Consider the following 19,747-nt stretch of genomic DNA (forward strand, 5'->3'; position numbering starts at 1 on the left):
AGAAAGAGCTTAAACTGTTCATATTAAATCTAGTTTTTATATTTTTTTGTTGTTTATTAAAAATGTTTTTTGAAGGAAATTTATATCCGAAGTTTACCGACAAAAATTCATGACTTTCGTCAATTGCAAGACTATAATCAGATTCGTTGAGTGACTAATTCCAATAAGGCCTAGTTACCCTTCGGGTTGGAAGGTCAGATGGCAGTCGCTTTCGTAAACCTATACTGCCTATGCCAAATCTTGGGATTAGTTGTCAAAGCAGACCCCAGGCTCCCATGAGCCGCGGCGAATGCTGGGATAACGCAAGAAGGATGATGAGCACATTCATTTACAAAAAAAATGAACGAGCCTCGAGTATGGCGAAATTGGCGAAGTCATAGGGACTATCTCAGTCACATAACAATTGTCAGTTTGCGGCTCATCGATACATAAATATGTAATCTGTATATTTATATACCTACTTATAATAAATGCAAGTTTTGATCAAGTAACGCTAGCGTGCGTCGCAGTAGTTAGGTAAGTCGAAGCAGATATAGCTTACATTTAGACATTAAGATAATGCTATACATTTATTCGTGTGTGTGTGGATTGAGTGAGCACCTTCCGAAAATAAAAAAAAATATGCTGATCATTTAGTAAAAGTTCTAAAACAATTGTAAAACGAATCTCTGAATTTGTAAAAAGATAAATCAAAAGATACAGCCATTAACATGTGCTCACTCAGTTCTCACAAACTACCAACGAAAACAGTGAATATATTCATTTAACATATAATATTTATATACTAACATTTAGTAAAAAATAGGCCAACCTACCTCTATAAATATTAGATCACCTAGTGACATATTAAATTTTTTACAAATAGTTTCTTATGCTCACTCAATCCACACACTTTTGAAAAGCCGAATTTTGATGAAAAACATAAGATTTAGACCGCTATTATATGTGTATAGTTTAGTAAAAGTGAAATGGGAATTTGTAAAATACAAAACGAACCACTAACGTGTCAGGTTTTTTTATAATAAATTTTTGTAAGTGCTCACTCAGTCCACACGTTTTGAGAAAGTTAAAAATGTAAATATCTTACGATTTGTAGCACCTAAGACACTCGAAAGTACTTCAACATTTAGTAAAAATTTTTACTAAATATCCACCATCTAATATTTTATATTCGTTGTCTGGTTTTAAAGATATTCAGACATAACTTTTCTCATACAAATGTATCAAGTAGGGTGACCACACTATGTCGGCTCCTGATTTTCCCCACCTTCCCATTGTCATATTGAGATTGGAGAGTTTCGTTCGTTCAATTTTGATAATATTAAACTAATACCATATTAATTCTCCATCTGCAAACTGTTTTTAGGTTATGTTCTTGGCCTAGTGATGATGTGTATTGTGTAATTTTTATCGACGTCAGGATAATAACCATATCGACATGCATGCATTAAAAAGGACATGAATAATAATTGGTAAGAAACAAAGAATATAATACTTCACTAGTAAGAAACCAGAACCTGGTAATCTAATCGCGCTAACAGATGAGCGTACCGGATTTGTAAGTGGGAGCGAGAAATAGTTATTCTTTTCTCGCTCCCACTTACAAATCCGGTAAACTATTATCAAAATTGAACGAAACTCCCCAAGCTCAATATGACAATGGGAAGGTGGGGAAAATCAGGAGCCGATATAGTGTGGTCACCCTACTTGATACATTTGTATGAGAAAAGTTATGTCTGAATATCTTTAAAACCAGACAACGAATATAAAATATTAGATGGTGGATATTTAGTAAAAATTTTTACTAAATGTTGAAGTACTTTCGAGTGTCTTAGGTGCTACAAATCGTAAGATATTTACATTTTTAACTTTCTCAAAACGTGTGGACTGAGTGAGCACTTACAAAAATTTATTATAAAAAAACCTGACACGTTAGTGGTTCGTTTTGTATTTTACAAATTCCCATTTCACTTTTACTAAACTATACACATATAATAGCGGTCTAAATCTTATGTTTTTCATCAAAATTCGGCTTTTCAAAAGTGTGTGGATTGAGTGAGCATAAGAAACTATTTGTAAAAAATTTAATACGTCACTAGGTGATCTAATATTTATAGAGGTAGGTTGGCCTATTTTTTACTAAATGTTAGTATATAAATATTATATGTTAAATGAATATATTCACTGTTTTCGTTGGTAGTTTGTGAGAACTGAGTGAGCACCTGTTAATGGCTGTATCTTTTGATTTATCTTTTTACAAATTCAGAGATTCGTTTTACAATTGTTTTAGAACTTTTACTAAATGATCAGCATATTTTTTTTTATTTTCGGAAGGTGCTCACTCAATCCACACACACACCATTTATTCAGCAATAGTCAAATTAGAAGGAAGATACATTATAACTTTAATTTACAAAATATTGACACTTATTAATGAAACTGAGACTACAAGATGGTGAGTTTTTAATTATACCAAGACACTGCTTCGTTTTGCTCATGCCCAACACATTTAAAAACACTCTTATACACACCTGACCTTAAATAATCATTTATCTGCAAGCAAACAGTGCGGGTGACCACACAGCATGACCGGTACCATATATGCGAACTAATCATATATTCATGGCTACATGTTCAAATACAGTACCAATACAACGTATATTCTCGCAACATAATTGAAGTGTGGTTAAAAGTAGTAATGTATAATAAACGGCGAGTGCATTCGCGCCGCGGAGCATGACGTTATGTTATGACACTGACATCGTAGTGGTTCTCCTCGACCTAGTCTGCTGCTGAGCCATCTAAGGAGAGCGATCGAGAGCATGGCCACCGGGCTCTTAAGGCACATTGTTGCTCAGTTTCTTTTTATTAATAACGTTTTGTCTCGTGGCCTAAATAAAAAACACAATTCAGTAGTAAAGCCGATACAATTCTTGATTTTATTTCATCAGACATGTAATATCCTCTTAAAATCACATCGAAATAAACGTAACGAACATTATAGAGATAAAATCTAAATAAGTTGTTATTTTGATAATTTTGAAATAACGGTTACAAGATAAGAAAACCCGTCGCGCTGATAGTATACCGAATCCCGAAGCTAATGCTAAGCAGTGTTGGAGTCATACACCACAGATGAAGGTGCAGATGCAAAGCCTTTAGTACGCATTTATAATAATATTACTGGGATCATAAGTACAAAATTTACTCGTTTAAAAATCTCATAATTAAAATAAACGAAAACTACATCGAGTATAGCTTGTTACGACACTCCGAAACGAATTAATTACCTCGCAACCGGGCGGAGCATTAAAAACGGCTTGCGCAAGAGCCGATCCGCACCTTGACACAGATAGCGGTGCTGTCGTTTTGAATACACAAAAACCGGACGCCATCTCGACTATTTTAAATTGATTTGTACTGTACCAAACCAAGCTACCAAAAAATTGTAGACAATGGATGTATCATAGGTACAACAATCATTCCACATCCCACGTCCGTGAGAATCCGGTAATTATAAAACATCATCGGCAATTCTATGTCGAACCCTTTAGGTAAATATTATATGCACCCTAAACAACAGAGGAAAATCATGTTTACGTGGTTTTTTTTAAGAGACGACTAAATATGATAATAAATACTCATTTCAAAAATACACAAAATAAGATAGTGAAAACATACATTATAAAATATGTAATAATTAATATTAAATGATAATTGACCTTTGCATACGCCGGCGTGTTTCATGCCGATTTTTAGGGTTCCGTAACAAAAAGGTACAAAAGGAACCATTATGGCGACGCTATTAAGGGTTTATGGCGACGCTCTGTCCGTCTGTCTGTCACATCACATTTCTAAATATCTCGAGAACTACTTATACTATCGACTTGAAATTTGGAATATTTATGAACATGGTGAACCTCTACAATCTGAAAGTATTTTAATTTATTAATATTAATTATAGAAAATGGCCAAAATGAAAGGGGGGCAAACTATAAATGTCAAGTTACTAGGTCATTTTTGTTGTGGAAAAAAATCGTTTTTGAAGGAAACTGTAAAAAAAATACCCCCCCCCCCCCCTATCTCCGAAGTTTACCAATGAAAATTTATGAAACTTTTACCAAATATGGCTACTATAATAAATATTATAGGAAAAATAAAATCGTAAACATATCTTGAAAACTTTTTTTTTAAATCTATAAAAAACTTTTCAGATTTTCATTTTGAATTTCACCACCCTTGCGGGTGTTTATTGTACCTGTAATGTTTACAGAAATCATCTTAACTATAACTATTGAAGTCGAATTGTCTTGATTTTCTTTGGACGTTGTTTAGTAATAAAATTGTATATTAAATATTACTTGTTATGTGGGAAATTGAGTCTTTAGGGATTTAGTCAAGTCTGTAGAGTTATATGAAGTAACATTTGATGATTCAACTATTGAAAGTTTGTACGTAACCCTCGGTGGGCGAGTCCGACTCGCACTTGGCCGGTTTTTATTTTTTGAAGTATGAAGTACCTACACCTACGTAAGTTTGTAAGTATAGGAAAATTATTATCTTTATTATTTATTCATTTATTTCCAAACAGGCTAAATTAATTTGTTAATAACATTATTATGACGGTTATAATTATATCGATAAACTAAATTCGGAAGGAAGCGTGATCTCGTTCATGAAGAAATTAAAAAGTGGCAACATCATCGTGCGTGTCCGTGCCGTCTTGTTTTCTCACTTATTGGTAAGAAAGGGACGACACGACGATTAGCTGTACTAGGTACCCACGAATGCTGCTAAATGTTGTATTTCTTTTAGATGGAAGAAATTCTCATGAACAGTACCATAACGCTACATTGTACGTTTTGACATTTCGTACTCAAACATTAAGACGCAACAGGAGCGAAAATGGAAAGGAACCCCGTTTCAAATTTGGAATTTTAGTTAAATATACTAGTGTTATTAACTAGATTTATCGAAAAAAAAATTGTCCATTGATCATTCAGTTAAAAGATATTGCTAAAAATCTTTAAAATCGATGTTCCGCTCTCGACTGCTTCCTCCTTCAAAACTTAGTTAATCGTAACGAAATTTGAGAATCTGAATAACAATTAAATAATCTGTGACAGATCGTTTAGTTTTTTTTGGCTGATTGTTACCAATTTTGCGTCACCGCACCCTTTTTGCGTCAAAATATAAATAATAATAATCTGTATTGAGAAAAACATTGCTCTATCTTAAAAAAAAAACCGGTCAAGTGCGAGTCGGACTCGCTGACCGAGGGTTCCGTACAAACTTTCAATAGTTGAATCATCAAAATGTTATTCATAGAACTCTACAGATTTGACTAAATCCCTCAAGACTCAATTTCCCACATAACAAGTAATATATTATTTTAATATACAATTTTATTGTTAGATAACGTCCAAATAAAATCAAGACTATTCGACTTCAATAGTTTACGACTTACGACATGTCGCAAGGACGCTCCTGAACCGACCTCATTATATCAGGAAAAACGCGATGTAGGAAATGAGCGTTCAACGTACAGCGACATCTATCGGCAAATTGAGTGAACTAATGCGCGCGAGTTAGTATGGAAGATGATTTTTATGGAATAATTGTTTATTGCGTAAACCGATTTTAACCATTTTGCTTCTATTTGAAAGCAGGTAGTTTCATTGTTATTTTGTTAAAAAATACAGGTACAATAAACACCCGCAAGGGTGTTGAAATTGAAAATGTAAATCTGAAAGGTTTTTTATAAATAAATAAAAAAGTTTTCAAGATACGTGTACGATTTTATTTTTCCTGTAATATTCATTTTAATAGCTATGTTTGGTGTAAATTTTATAAATTTATGTTGGTAAACTTCGGAGATAAGGGGGGGAACGGTATTTTTTTTTACATTTTCCTTCAAAAAACATTTTTTTCCACAACCAAAAAATTATAAAAAATAGTTTTGATATGTACAATTTGAGCTCTTTCTAACGATACCGCACTTGACCTAGTTACTTGAAATGTTCAGTTTGCCCGCCTTTCATTTTGGCCATTTTCTATCATTTATATTAATTAATTAAAAAAAAATACTTTCAACTTGTAGAGGTTCACAATGTTTATAACTATTCCAAATTTCATATCGATAGCATAAGTAGTTCTCGAGATATTTAACAATGTGACAGACGGACAGACAGACGGACAGAGTCGCACCATAAGGATTCCTGTTGTACCTTTTTGGGTACGGAACCCTAAAAACCAGGGATGAAATAGTCCAGAACATTTGTATGGAGAGTTGACCCCTCCAGCCCCTTTAGCACAACGAATCCGGACATCAAGCGCGACTTCAAGTATGGACTCGCGCGCGACAAGGCAAGTTGTGCTAAAGGGTCTGTTGCGTCTTAAGCTCTGCAAAGTAGAACTCAACTCAAGCCATATTTTTTTATACGTACGCTACGTACCGTAAATCTCGCAACCACCGTTCCAAGTGGGCTGGACAAAGGGCGCACGTACTTACAACCCGAACAAGTGAGACAAGTAGGGATTGCGTAATACTAACCATCCTCTGCAATCGTTTACTTATAATACGGGAGCCTCATATAAAATCTTGAACTCAGGTTATAGTTATAGCCCAGCTTTGTAGCTGTGTCTTTTTACGTTTGTCTAAAAGCGATGTGTTCGAAATAATAAGTAGAAATACTGAAATATCTAATTTTTGCTCTGCAGATACTAAATTTGCCAATGTAATATGGGCAGATTTTATTGTGTCTATTCATAAGTATTGTCTTGTCTTGTGTGTGATTAATGTTTAATGAATTTACTTGTATTTCAATTTATAAATCGTCATTCTCAATCATTTAGCACACAAAAATTCACCCACACACATTTTATAAAACGAGTTGCTCAACCCACCTGCATTTAAATTAAATAACATGTCCCCTTTTTTTCTCGCTACATAAAAATAGGCCATTTGTGAACCCCGACCAGAAAGAGAAAAATAATCTATAGGTACCATAAAATGGGCGCATGGCAATGGCGATTTAACTTTAATAAAAGTTAGTTTCTACGTACACGCTATTTTTTATATAATTAAGTCATTATGGGACAACCTGGTATAAAAAACAATTAATTAATTATTATTAAGTAATGTATTTTTTTTAATATTGGATATACTCGTAGTGGCCTGCGCTTACTCGTATTGTCTAATTTTATACTTTCTAGATATATCAAGGTAGCAAAATAGACGTAACCAAATATTGTGAGTAACAATTTGTGACATACATATTTGTTATCGTAAAAGTAAAAAACTTATTATTGCCACAGAAAGAATATTTCTTTATATATAACTATCAGCAATCAGCAAGGTCTTCTAGGTATCCAACTATCCACAAAGTGGTATCGTTAGGACCCGATTCCAAGCATTTTTTTCGGCCTTCGACGTAGGACCATAAATTGAGTTTTTCAAATTTTCAAGTTTTTTTTTTCGGCGAATCTGTTTGGAGTGCCCGCAAATGGCTTTACTATCTGCAATCTGCAAGGTCTTCTGAAAGTATCCACAAAGTGGCATCATTAGGACCCGATTCCAAGCAATTTTTTCGGCCTTCGAATTAGGACCATAATTTTTTATGACCTTACATACCGTCGTGTTTAGTAAGTTTTTGATTTCAAAAACATAAAAGTCATCGGCTATCGATTACTGTTAGGAAGACCTTCAAGATGCTCTGTGGAGCCTGATTGCGAATCGGCCATTATATTACTACTGCTGTATATATGATAGGATGAGGACATTGATGACATAATGTACAATATTCAAATTGAAATTATTTTTATAAATAATTTATTAAGAAATTGGACGATTAAAATGTTATAATAATGCATGCATCGTATTAAAAAACTTTGTATATATTTTGAAGTGATATTAAGGAATAAATGGCTTTTTTTATTTTATATATATATAAGTTACAAATGTAAGATAGGTACAACATTCTGAAGATATCAGGAACCTACATTACATGATTACATTAATTAGAAGCTCGTCATAATATTTCCGTATCATGCCACATTTCGTGTGTTAATTTAACGTACCTCTTCAAACATTCCATGCTCAGGGTAAATTAGGTAATTTCAGCGTCAAAGTATGCCGCAGTTGTTGACGCGATCCGATGTATGTCAGGTCACAGCGACTGGGCGTCATCCGAATTAATTTTATTGAAACATCAGAATGTAGCTCGCCTCAAATCACAAGTTGGTACTTTTATACGTGAATGTATGCTCTGTATACCATAGTTAATACACTGATAGAGAGATAAACATGTCAAAAGTAGAAGGTAAAAGGTTCCTTTTTTGCAATTTTGCTGTCGCAAACCTTTAGTTTAGAAGAAAGGGGACGATCGTTTTTCCACGAGTGTCATAGGTACTTATTATGAGAGCTAGAATCAGAACGTGATCAGAACTCAGACGCATTACCATTACGAGTTTTTCGTCCCAGTGCAGGTAGATCTATAAATGTTGTATATACAATACATGTTGTACCATACAGGTACATGTACTGTACATCATTACATCATATCATTACATATTTTCTTTAGAATAAAAAGAGCTAACTAAACTTTAGTCTATGTAAAATTGAACAAAATAATATGACATTTGATGATTGATAGAGGCATCATGTCCATAAAATATTGCCTGTAATAAAAATTACAATCTGTATGGCGACACCGCCTCACAGTCACAGCGCACTCTAATGAGTCACTCTTTGCCCCGTCCAGATTAGGTGAATCGATTACGTATTTTTTGATCGAATTCAATACTTATATATTAAGTATTCGTATTTCGTATTTGGTGGGCCATTTCAGAATATTTTTAGAATTAACTAACTATTGGACGTAACGTGACCCCGAATACAGCGACAAATTCGCTCGAGTCCTTTTAACTTTTACCGAATCTGTGTTCTGGGGTGTCGTTTGTCTCATCATCATCATCCCGGTCGTTTGTCTATGTTAATGTATTTAGCCTTAATAATGATTGGATATTTGCAAACCGAATAACTGGTTATTGGCGCCGCTCTATAATATTTTATTTACAATTTCAAGCTGAAAATGAGTGAGGAATTAAAAAAAAGAAGTTGCGTAGATATAATAATATAGGTGTCCTTTGCTAGTTTATATGTAGATGGAAGTTGTTGGTTACGTGCGTGTAATGGCGGCGCTTGACGATATAAGTCTCCCGCGGAACTGGGTCAGTGGGTCAGAGGCGAGGTCCATTGATAGCACCGCCTGCTAATGTCGTTCCTCGAACTACCTACTAATATTTATCCATTGTAATACTCTTGTTTCTTCTAACAAATCCTGTAATTTACGTTTATGTTCAAATATTACATTTGACATTTCTATAAATTGGTCCTACTTTCATGAATTACTATTTGCATGTTCTTCAGCTTTCGGCGTAGGTAAGTATCTCCTTTTAGTGGTAAACTTTAAATAATAATTCACTTTTTGCTATTTTGTACATATTTATAATACTTACTTAATAAATATCGTTATAAACGGCAATGAACCAATATCGTGAATTATTAATGTTTATAATATCATCGGGATGAACCTTACTGTCATGTAATTTACAGTCTAATTAATTTAATAGCTAGGTAAAAAACAGCAATCTATAAGGCTGTGAGTGCTCAACAAACACTTTAGTGTGCGTGCCTCAAGTTATTTGTTCTATTTTAATGTTACTCGAACGCACCAACCTTGCCCTACATTCAAGATTACAATTAAAATAAAAAGGTACACACGAAACGCAGCCTTCTTGCCCTCGTTTAAATTATGTTTTCAAGTTGCTTTGGAAAAACTAGGTAGACAATAATGACTTAATGTTAACACTTTATAACCAAATTTATAAGGACGAGTATTTTAACACGTTATACATACTTATATATACACTGTACAATCTTATGTGTATATTTGACAGGTTAAATGAAACTTGAACGTGGTCATGTTTGCGTGTTTAGTAATAAGTAGTGAATAAAGATATACATAAGTATACAATTATTACATATATCAAAATGCAAGAATATATATGTAATTATTGTCCATAAGTTCAGATAAAATCTACATAGTAATAATTAGGGCCGAATACCTGGTCTATTGACTGCCAGGGTAAACGTTTTCCAGGCACTCAATGACATTTCACCATCGCCCTTCCTCTCGTAAGAGTCGTAGGTCGTCAAGTCGACTTATCGACTATGGGATATGGGTTCAATTGTGGTGTTGGCGTGCGCGAGCAACCTGTCAATGTATCCATTAAATAATATTTGATATCTAAGTACCTACAAGTTGTTTTTCATTATTATATTAAAATATCGAGATCGAGAGAAACGGTTATAATCCCAAGACGGCCTATTTTCCCCCACCTAAAACCGTAAAATAATAAGTGCTAGAAGGAGGAAAGGAGGATTTTGTGCAATTTGATTCCACCAAAAACATTATCATGTAAAATGTTGCCAATATGTAATGTAAGATAACCGTAAGGCTCACACTGTCAAATTTCATGAAGAGCTGACTTTCTCACTGTACAAGCTCCTTACTACACGAACTCCAAATAGGTATATGTGGCTTGGCAGCTTCGTGACGGTGCTGTTACACGGGCAATACAATGACCAGGCCAGCAATCTACATACCATTGCCGCGTTTATTCAATACGCACCAACTAACTATGGAGCAAAGGCAGCAATGGTATGGTATGTGAATTGCTGGCAATTGTGTTGCCCGTGTAACAGCACCCTTAAACAATTATTTTTGTATGTATGAAGGTTTGTATGGTTACACAGATTATATGCAAGTTTTCACCTACTTCTCTTACTAAGGTGAAGCTGAAACTTACGTAAATCAGATAACAATGCTAAATTGTGGAGCTGACCTGATGCCATATGGAGACAGGAGGTAGCCATAGGAACTCCGTGATAAAACAACGTAACTTAATTTTGTCTCGACTGTCGAAGAGTATAGAAGATAGGATAAAAGCTTGTAAGTACTAAAATGATTTTGTTAAAAATATTTTGAAGCCAATTCGGTTAGATTTAACAATACCGTCGATGTCAAGATGTTACTGGTTCACAAGGTAATTTACTTACATACATCTGACTGTACTTGATAATAATGCAACTTACCCACGAGTATTTTAGTGATGTTTTTAATCATACCTACCTACTTATCTATAAAATATCTAATCTAAACCATAACAAAAATAATAATACATGCGTTTGAGCTCAGAATACAAATATCTCGCTGCGTAGGTAGGTACTTAACCCAGTATTAGGAAACAACAAACGGAAAGAAACAATTTTATCAGACAGATTAACCAGTGCAGTGCAGACTGTAATTCAAAAGCCCACTTGTCGGAATCCAAACAGAATCAGCGTTCGCCCTACTTCCATAAATACTTGTGAACACTTGCAACAACGCGTCATTGACAGTCTGCGTAATATCATCTAGAACGAATCCAAACTAGTTCGATCTGTATGGCCCTGCGGCGATTCACTCTTACGATCTTACGTCAGGCAGCCGGTTACTTCACATCAGAGCAGCAGCCAGCGTCAGCTGCAGACTGCAGCGCTCCGCATCGCGCCAACCTGCCCTACTGACATCGAATGAAATCAAAAACGTTGCCGACCACAACTGAATACAAACGACGTCACATCACTAGCACTACTCTACGGCCTCAGTAGTGCGATGCATGATTACTACGTATATGTATAACAGTCTATTTAGGACTGCTGGTAAACTTCTCAAAACACGTTCTGCTTGCTATTATCTACGTCTACGACATACAATTTAGTTTAACACTATATTTCACACGACCAGTCGGCCAATTCCATGGCAGGATAGCGCGAAAAAACAATACGACGCGACGTTGCCACATCGTGCAACCGAGCGTACGAGCAGGTAGCCACCACATTGCATACAACATTATGTAGATGTATGTATTATTATACAACACTTGTCTCTTTTGACTAAAGACTTGTAAATAATTTTCTCTCAGGCAGGCCTCATGAACCCTAAAACATGCGCCAATTAGAGCTTCTAAATCTAAAGAGTTACAAAAACATACATTCTATTACTATTATGATCTGATTCCAATTGGGATGCGAGATTATACATACACAACATTAAAATATAAACGATAAAGAGTTTTTCAGATGAATGTTGGTTTGAATTCTTGATATTGTATATACAGAAATTGTAATATTACATCCGGTTCGAACGAATGAGATAGTTTTCTCAGAAGATACTTATAAGATTATAAGAATTATAGGATTAAACGTACTTACCGGTAGAAGGATCCACAAACGCGACCTGGATATCTATATCTAAATGCTCTGTAGGTTTAGGGTCTGTGGAGCTCATAATATCGTACTCCACTGGCACTTCCGTCACGAGCTCGCTTTTCGGCTGGCTCGTGGAGGCGGCCAAACTCTGCGTAACACTCATTTTCGGAGCGTCTTCGTGCATCGTAAAAGAACGATACTACGAGGCCTCCGAATTATATCTAAGTAATTTATTTACTTCACTCACGGCGTAAAACAGTCTATTCTATGTCTCAAAATCGCTTATAAACGAAATGTAGGTCTCTGGGCCACTTCACGTATACTTTGGTATTCCGACATAACATAACTTGATACAATTCAATGGAGCTACCGTACTCATGACTGACATTGAAATAAATCGGTAAAGGGCAGTAGGAAATTAACCTAATTTTAAGCAAAAGTGTGTCATGACCTAAATACAAAAAAAAGTCGTAAATTACAGATTTAAATTGTAATAATTGTTTTAACACTAAAATGTATACCTTCTTTTACTAATAACTTCAATAAAAAACATGTGATGTGTGTAAATTAATTTTGTTATCCTTATCGTACTCCTTGTAACATAAAATCAATGTATGTATAATACAGACAAAATTACTAGGTTTGCTTATGAATACGTTGCGTTGTGTAATAAATGACCGTTTCTATTGCACAATCCTTTCACAAGGGCTCCGAAACTAGGTCATTCTTTATGAGTTGAATAGCTAACTGGCACCGAATGTTTTCATTAGTTAAAAGAATAGTTTTTTTATTTTTACAAAATAATATTTTTTTCTGATATGCTGAAGGTAGTTAAATGAAATAAATAAAGGAATATACATCTTTAAGAAACTAATTTGGTAATAAGCATCCGGTTTCAGTGGCTCTATCTAGCTCATGTCTGTCACATCTTCGTTTGCCTGTGTATAATGAAGTACAAGCCAAACCCACTAGAGGGCGCTTTTATAAAGTTGCTTTTGAAAGTGATGGAGATTGATGACGACGGATAAAAATAGACGACATAATAAATTATTTATTTATTTATTATAAATTATAATTCAATTACGGTAAAACTATCCTCGACTGAGTATTATTCTCATAACATAATAGTATATCAGCGCAACAAGCAACATAAAATCATGCAAATAAAATAAGTCCGTATTCGAACAATATTCAAAAGATTTTAGGACTGTTCGAATATTAAGTAAGGTACAGCGGGGTAAATCTCGACTGGGGGACAATTGTAACTAATCCATTTTCTCCATTATTACACTATGATGTTGACTTCTACATGACTACATGACATGTATCCACTGAACACGCCTACCATATATAACCGATGGACACTCTATCAAGCACGGATCCAGCATCGTGCCCAGAGGGGGGTCACGTGGTAAAGGACCAGGCCCCGAGGGGGGGACTTTATCCATCTATACGGAGTTACATATGTCTTTGCTTGTCTAGAAGTCTTAGAAGTATAGGTACTAATGAACATTGTTTATAGCGCCATCTCTCGGTGAATTTGCTAACTAATTTGCGCAGTGTCTCCTCAGTACATTTTGTATAATAGGAAAGACGTAAGACGCGTCCGCGGCGCCACGCCCGCTCCGCGTCTTAAGTCCGTTCCGCATCTTACGACGAGCGTCACCTGAGTGTGGGTTGCCGCTTAAACTGTGTCTGTACCTACTGAGCTTCTGCCCAACCAACATTATTTCATATAGGAAAATAAAACAGCTTATGCTTATACAACAAATACAAAATGCATTTTTTCTACTCCCGTACTGATATTCGTCATTTACAGGTCGTGTATAGATTTTTAAAACCCTACATAATAGTACATTACGATACAAGTGCGTAAAAAAGAAAGTTCGAAACGAGTGGCGATAAATCGACACGAGTTACGAATTTCCTTTTCGCACGTGTATCGTACGACGTTTTTCAGTACAGATGAGCATCCGAAGTTTCGACCTGGCATTATAATGAACCACTTCTCGAACTAGTGCGTAAAAAAACGACCATCTGTACTGAAATAGTACATTACGATACAAGTGCGTAAAAAAGGAAGTTCGAAACGAGTGGCGATAAATTAAAACACGACCGAAGGGAGTGTTTTAAATCGACACGAGTTGCGAATTTTCTTTTTACACGAGTATCGTACGACGTTTTTCAGTACAGATGAGCTTCCGAAGTTTCGACCTGTTATATAATGAACCACTTCTCGCACTAGTGCGTTAAAAAAAACACCATCTGTACTGAAAAAGTCTATTCTCCAAAGCCAGCCCCGGCCGGCTTCCTCACACCCACGCAGTAATGGAAATGGACTAAAAGACACACCACACCTTCCTCATTTTCTCAAGGATGAAACTTTGGGAAAACGTAAGAGTTCGTATCGACGTTTAATATCTGCATATTACCCAGTTCGGCCCGTCGGCCATTTTTTTGCTATAAGTTTTTTTTTCAAAAACACTAACTTTCCTTAAATTCTCAAGGCTGATTTTTATTATGTAATAGAAAAGACTAAGGATTTGATAATCATCATTTCCTGAACATTTCCGTCGGCCTTAACTTTTGTCAGACGCTTGAAAATATTTCTGACTTACTCTAATTTCTCAAGTTGCGGTCTTTATTAGGTACACGCCACTCGCCTTTTCTGACGTCCTTTAAACGCCGGTTGCATAAATCTATATATTATATTGTTTCAAGATCAAGAGTGACATTGAAGAAAACATCAACTTTGGTAAACAACTTTTTTATAAAAAATACAGTAAAACATTTATATTCAGCGCTCATTATAAATACAGTCCATTTGAAATATAGAATATGACAAAGGTACACAATTTACACCACATCGAAAACAATCGCAGCTAAATAAAGGATAACAAACTTGACTCAGTCAATCAAGAAAGTTTATTTGTTGAATGCAAAGTTTAGGCCTGATCCTTGGCCGAGGTGATGACCTCTCTGGAGATGATGAGCCTCTGGATCTGGGAGGTGCCCTCGTATATCTGGTAGATCTTGGCGTCGCGCATGAGCTTTTCGACGGGGTACTCGGTGTTGAAGCCGTTGCCGCCGAAGATTTGGACGGCGTCGGTGGCGTTTTTGTTCGCGACTTCCGATGCGTGGCATTTGGCTACTGACGCGATCACCGTGTTCCTAAAACCTGGTGAACAATACAATAATAATAACTGAATCAGTATTATACACTTTAAGAAACTTCGGGGTGTCATGGGTAGTTAAGCAGTTTAAGCACATTTACTTAACTAATCATTATGATGCTACTAAAAAAGCTGAAATAATATAAATAAATAATAAATTACCAAAAATTAAGTTAAGCTAAACTTTGTCTGATGTGATTAATAGAAAAAAGGCTATATTATATTTAACTCTCGACTACGAAAATTTTAATTATAATAAAGTAAACATGCCAGTGTTAGGTATCCTATGGTCGACGATCTAGGGATTCCGAACACACTATAATAGGCGAGACGACTAAAAAAAACTAATTAGTCCGTCAGTTAGATTATCAAAGAATTTTAGACACGAACGAAAAATGACGACGGTACAGTGCGTTGAAGTTTCACGTGACGTCACGCCTAGGTACAATTTTTACTTAGAAGTGACTTCACAAGCCCCCACTCCGGAACTTTGATGCTCCATATCTTTCTATTTTTTCATTAAATAGAAAAAACGAAAAATATGTGTTCAGTATTTTTGGACGATCTAACTGGTAATGCCATTTTTTTATGTAGTCGTCATCCCTGTTACCAAAGACATATGTAACTCCGTATAGACAGGTAAAGTCTAAGAAAAAAACGTACCTCAGTACCAAAGAGGATCGAGTATTATAGAGAGTTACTGTCGAAGTAAAATGTGTAATCACAGTGCATAGACTGCCATCTCGACACAGGCTTGAAACTTTTGAACCTCAGTTTTGACAATTTGGCCCATATTCTTAGCTTGATATGTTTTCAAATGTCAAATATTAATATTAGCGCCATCTAGCTGAGCGTACCCGAAAGGTGCCATCTAGGCCACCGTACCTTTTTCTGTATGGTACTGAGGTACGTTTTTTTCTTAGACTTTATCTGTCTATACGTAGTTATATATGTCTTTGCTCAGTACCATACAGAAAAAGGTACGGTGACCTACGTATAGATGGCGATACACCTTTGGGGAACGCTCGGCTAGGTGGCGCTAATATTAATATTTGACATTTTAACACATATCATGAATATGGGCCAAATTGTCAAAACTGAGGTTCAAAAGTTTTAAGCTTGTGTCGAGAGATGGCAGTCTAGCATTGTGATTATACATTTTACTTTGACAGTATCTCTCTATAATACTCGATCCTCTTTGCCATGCCTATTACATATAAACAAGTATTTAGTAACCTAAATAACTGCTGAGGAGCTGTAGGGTTAGCACGTGATTGTCGCAAGTGTATGTCGCCGCGAGATAGACTACCAGCCCGTATGCCATTAATACAATTAGAAGACGTGATCTATCTCGCGGCAATCTTGTGCTAATCCTGCTGGCGGTGGCTTGAGGAGAGCTGCCTCGTTTTATCACGCAAAGTAATTGTCGATTTGCCAGTAAAACTAACCATGGTCGACGAGCCACGCCGCCCGCTGCCACGCCAGGCGGGAGGTCTCCACGCCCATGGCCATGTCGGCGAGCATGAAGGCCACGGCCTGGTGCTTGGCGATGGGCACGCCGAACGTCTTGCGCTCCAGCGAGTACTTCGTGGCCTCGTGTAGCGCGCGGTTGGCCAGCCCTGTGGCTCCTGACGCTACCTGCAATTATAACGTTACAAGTCAAATGTACGGCTCATGTCAGAGTAGAAGTCGCAAAAGTGCTCAGTCGTCTTAAATTATAGTTCCAAATCTCTCCGATGGCGCTAGGGGACCACCACTGGAATGACATGAAATTAGAAGATCTCTGTTCGCGATCTGAAATTTGCTCACGAAAGGTTTGCAGCGCCACCTAGTTATGGTTTTATATGTGCCATTCTCAAACATAAAGATGATCTACACCCCTTAGTATGGCTATTTATTTAAAGTTCGAAAAATCTATGTCGATAAAGTCAGGCCATTAAGTAATGTGTGTGACCATTGGCCGATTTTTGTCTAACCTCTTAAATGCGACTTTAGTCTGACGTCTTTATAAGTATAATAACTGCCAATGGGAATAAGAAACAGTCCCAATCCCAAGTGTTGTGTGTGTTATAGTTGCGCACATTGCCAGAATTGATTTCTTAATGAAATTAAGGGCGGTGGTAATTATTATGAACTAAAAAAGTGTTTCAAACTTTAGATGAATTGCGTCACTTTTGTTTTGCCGCGATAATTTCGGGCATATTACAAATTGCTGATTCAAAATAATGCAGTACCCAATGGTCAGTAGGTAGACTTTCTACTAGGGTTTGCTCCCGGGAAATACCGGTACCGAAAGTACCGGGAATTCCCGGGATTTTTGGCCAAGCAAAGAACCGGGAAATCAACTTGAAAAATCCCGGTACTTTCGGTACTTTCGGGAAATATTTTTTAGTGACATTTTGTGCTACAAAATTTATTTATTTCTGTTTATATTATTTAAACAGTTAAAAAATAGGCGTAGACACAGTAACTCGCTCTTAATCACTATTTAAAAGCGTGTGGCAGTGGCAGCCTGGCAGCCGTAGCCACCGCGATACCCTAGCTAGCCCCACTAGCCAGTTCAGTAGTCGAGTTTTGTATTTTTGGTGAAAGTTTGTTATATTAATTTGTGTATTTATTTTTCCTCTCTCTATCTCATTTGACTCATTTCTCTGCATGTTAAAACTGTATTCGCAAATTTTGCGATAGACTCAAAAACTACTAAACGGATATTTATGCGTTTTTCACCTATATATGAATAGAGTGATTCTTGCGGAATGTTTAAGGTTTTCTTATTATAAATTGATTATCAAAACATGACTGTGTGTATAAATGTGCTAAAAGTCGGTAAAAATCACGCTGCTTAAGAGCTTTAATCGAAACCCTGCTCGTACGTACCGATCGACTTATAACAAAATAATGTATTATGGTGGAATTGTCGCTCTGGCTTATGTGTAACTTTTAATGATAACTGCTATAAACATGCTTAACTTTAAAAAAATGTTTACATATATTGTGATATTACGGTATTCCACAGAAATTTCCAGAAAGTGGTTAATTTTCTCGAGAACGATCCCTCTGACTAGCAAAAAAATAGTGCACCATCTCAAATGTTTTGTTTCCTTTAGTTTACATTCTTTGATTCAAATTACATGTTTGGGGAATTTTGAGGTTTTACTGCCGGTCTATAATCAAGTATTATATTTCTTTAATAGTATTTGTCTTATTTCTTTTACTAAGCGACTCCCAGTAATGGCAGATCGCTTAATCGGAGCAATGTATTGCAACGGTAACCATTGGTGCCTATGGTTGCCAGATAGTCGGGTTTAGGCGGAATTCTTCACGATTTTTTTTTTGTTGTTGCACGGTATAATCTCACTATGAAAAAGACTATGAAATAAAAAAAGGCAGATAAAATAATACGCCGAGCGCAGCTGGTGCGGTTCGGTTATGGTAATATATTAATAAAGGATGTAAAATGCCAAAAAATATGTTGTTTTATTTGAAAAATCGAAAAAATTTGACCAGTCCCGAAAGTACCGAAAATCCCGGGAAATCCCGGTTCCATATTACTTCGGTACCGAAAATCCCGGTTCTTTAAAACAGTACCGGTACTGCAATCCCTACTTTCTACGCTTCCTTCACTGTGAAATGTCTCAGACCTAGAATGAAAAGTAAGCACTGTTAACGTGTCTTTCCTTAGGCCAATCGTATCAGTAGCTAAAGTAAAATCCATAATCCTACGGACCAAATTGACAAGTAAGTGTGAACAAATGTTGCCACAGTTTGGCGAGTGTCGTTCTTATCGATATTAAAATTATTATTACATCGTAGATTTAAGGTGCACCCAGACGGGACAATGAAATTGGCAATTTGATCGGCTAATCAATATACCAACTTTTTCTGTGATTTCAACAGATCAAAAGGTCTGTAGACCCCTAATTAGAGATATTTTTTTATTTCAAAGCAGCAATAATATTATTCGAAAATTATATAGATATTTATGATATACTTGCCACAGCGTGACGGATACTTTATTATCGTCGGACATGGTATTTTATTTTTTACCTATACAGGCTCGGAAACCTTTTTATGTTTTAAAACTAGTGGGTAAAAACGCATGGTATCCATCCTCTACCTCGAAGATACATAGAACAAACCAAAATGTGTACCTCTTATTTGAAACTAATATACTTATTCTTGATTTAAACTTGTCTGTTGTATGTACTTTACAAATTGTCGATATATTGTTATCGACATATACCTTCCCTATTTTTAT

At 35.9% G+C, this 19,747-nt stretch overlaps 2 protein-coding genes across 7 annotated transcripts in view; both read right to left on the minus strand.

Annotated features, from left to right (window-relative positions):
- Positions 1-12,656, minus strand: part of LOC125240563 (nuclear hormone receptor FTZ-F1) — a 114,483-nt gene extending 101,827 nt beyond the window's left edge. Inside the window, exon 1 of the mRNA XM_048148498.1 lies at positions 12,320-12,656. Coding sequence (XP_048004455.1) covers positions 12,320-12,500 — 181 coding nt within the window. The 5' untranslated portion in view covers positions 12,501-12,656. The remainder of the gene's footprint in view (positions 1-12,319) is intronic.
- Positions 12,657-15,222: 2,566 nt separating this feature from the next.
- LOC125240418 (probable medium-chain specific acyl-CoA dehydrogenase, mitochondrial) overlaps positions 15,223-19,747 on the minus strand; it is a 28,214-nt gene continuing 23,689 nt past the window's right edge. For all 6 annotated transcript variants that reach the window (XM_048148298.1, XM_048148299.1, XM_048148297.1 and 3 more), the window contains exons 9-10: positions 16,938-17,127; positions 15,223-15,494 (exon numbers count right to left, since the gene is read on the minus strand). In XM_048148298.1, coding sequence (XP_048004255.1) covers positions 15,262-15,494; positions 16,938-17,127 — 423 coding nt within the window. In that variant the 3' untranslated portion in view covers positions 15,223-15,261. The remainder of the gene's footprint in view (positions 15,495-16,937; positions 17,128-19,747) is intronic.

Source organism: Leguminivora glycinivorella, chromosome Z (assembly GCF_023078275.1).
Source record: "Leguminivora glycinivorella isolate SPB_JAAS2020 chromosome Z, LegGlyc_1.1, whole genome shotgun sequence".
In the NCBI taxonomy this organism is placed as follows: Eukaryota; Metazoa; Arthropoda; class Insecta; order Lepidoptera; family Tortricidae; genus Leguminivora; species Leguminivora glycinivorella.